Source organism: Limulus polyphemus, unplaced genomic scaffold, assembly GCF_000517525.1.
Source record: "Limulus polyphemus unplaced genomic scaffold, Limulus_polyphemus-2.1.2 Scaffold2802, whole genome shotgun sequence".
NCBI lineage: Eukaryota > Metazoa > Arthropoda > Merostomata > Xiphosura > Limulidae > Limulus > Limulus polyphemus.
Genome location: NW_013668412.1, coordinates 18,179 through 20,401, shown reverse-complemented (window position 1 = coordinate 20,401; position 2,223 = coordinate 18,179). Strand labels below are relative to the sequence as shown.

Sequence of the window (2,223 nt, the reverse complement as noted above, 5' to 3'; positions counted from 1 at the left end):
TAGGATGTGTATGAAACCCTAGGTTATGAGAGGCTATGGTCACCATTGTTACACACGTTCCTAATAGGATGTGTATGAAACCCTAGGTTATGAGAAGCTATGGTCACCATTGTTACACACGTTCCTTATAGGATGTGTATGAAACCCTAGGTTATGAGAAGCTATGGTCACCATTGTTACACACGTTCCTTATAGGATGTGTATGAAACCCTTAGGTTTTGAAATACTATTGTCAGCACTGTTACAAAAGCACCACACTATTTGATTGGTTAAGCGTTAATTGTTGAGGGACAAATCTTATTATGAGTTAATATGTGAAATAAATTAGATGAGTTAAAGAACAGCGCTTACAAAAGTGTTATTGATGTTAACTGTTAAGGTAAAGATGTTATCTTGTGACGACCCTTACCAGAAAGAAAAAAAAGTTAATAAACTTGTAGATCATTAAACGTATTTCGGTAATAAGTAAACACGATAATACACACGTGACCGTGTAAGGCAGTACACGTCTTTCGGTAATAACTGAACACTATAATACACACGTGACCGTGTAAGGCAGTACACGTCTTTCGGTAATAAGTGAACACGATAATACACACGTGACCGTGTAAGGCAGTACACGTCTTTCGGTAATAAGTGAACACGATAATACACACGTGACCGTGTAAGGCAGTACACGTCTTTCGGTAATAAGTAAACACGATAATACAAGTGTTTTGAAAATAATCATATAAGTCAGAATATGTATTCTGGTATAATAGAAAGCGAAAACGTGTTTTCGTAATATCCACCGTGTTAGGGCATGAGGTGGTTTATACTTTTCACATGCCTTTGTTCACACATGTTTCAGTTAAACTACGAGCTACCAAGATAACTTTAATACGATTCTTTTTAATAGAAAATGGAGGTACTTACGAACAGTTCCCCGACTAATATCCCCACAGATTAACTCATTATTAATTTGAAGTGAATCGTGAAGGCAGTTTGGTCCGTCCTGAAGAGAGAAATCTAAAAACATAAGTTCCAAAGAACAAACGTCGTTGCTGTACTTCTTGACGCTGTAGTGACAGTTCAGCAGGTTTTCGTAGTCTTCGGGGTAGTTCACTGAAGTCAACTCGAACACACGTGCACTGAAATCTCGATCACAGCTTCGTCTCGTGGGAAGTATCGGTCTTCCAGTTCGAGAATCACACTCTTTTTGGTGAACTTGAATGAAAAATCCTGGCCTGGGATTAGCTCCATCGGAATGAAAGTGTAAAATCTTTTCCTCTGTTTCAAAGTCAAAATTACCTGCATAGCAATAAAGATAAGGGATTTAGTCACAATAAAACAAAACAAACAAAGTATAACGTATTCAATTTACAGGACCTCCCCCCCCCCAGTGGCACAGCAGTATGTCTACGAAGTTACAACGTTAGAAACCGAGTTTCGATACCCGTGGTGGGCAGAGCACAGATAGCCCATTGTGCTTAACTACAAACAAACAAATTAATAAATAGCTACTATATTTTAATAATCATGGCGACAGAGTACTTAAGTGTTAAAGAAATGAGGCGATCTGTATAATGAAATAAATTAGGCCTAACGGTAAGTACGTTAAAAGAGTAACAGTCAATCCGATTCAAACCTTTATGGCTGACTGGCTGCTTTCTCTCTCATAAGCAGTCTAAAATTAAAGACAGCTATACCTGAGCTCTAGGGGGGAGGGGGTCTATGATGTTTGTTTTTAATTTCGCGCAAAGCTACACGAGGGCTATCTGCGCTAGCCGTCCCTCATTTAGCAGTGTAAGACTAGAGGGAAGGCAGCTAGTCATCACCACCCACCGCCAACTCTTGGGCTACTCTTTTACCAACGTCACATTATAAAGCCCTCACGGCTGAAAGGGCGAGCATGTTTGGTGGGACGGGGATTCGAACCAGCGATCCTCAGATTACGAGTCGAGCTCACTAACCACCTGGCCATGCCGGACCGGAGGGGGTGGGGTCTATGACTTGGGCTCTTACCTTTTGTGCACGTACAGTGCGATTGAGGTTGAAAATACCAAATACCACTTTGAGAAAAAAAAATCTATAAATCACAATGAAGCGAATATGTAACCAGAAATGATATTACCTTTCATTGCACTTTTATTTACCGCCCCCCCCCCCCCGGCGCCCCCCGAATTGCTCGGGGGCGGACCTGGCCAAAAACCCGGGTTCCGTCCCCCGGGGGGGTGGGGCCAC

At 41.6% G+C, this 2,223-nt stretch overlaps 1 protein-coding gene across 1 annotated transcript in view; it reads right to left on the bottom strand.

Annotated features, from left to right (window-relative positions):
* Positions 1-2,223, bottom strand: part of LOC111087884 (cubilin-like) — a gene marked incomplete at its 5' end in the record, with an annotated part of 38,597 nt that overhangs the window by 27,217 nt on the left and 9,157 nt on the right. The window contains one exon of the mRNA XM_022396161.1: positions 916-1,290. Within this exon, the coding sequence (XP_022251869.1) occupies positions 916-1,290 (375 nt within the window). The remainder of the gene's footprint in view (positions 1-915; positions 1,291-2,223) is intronic.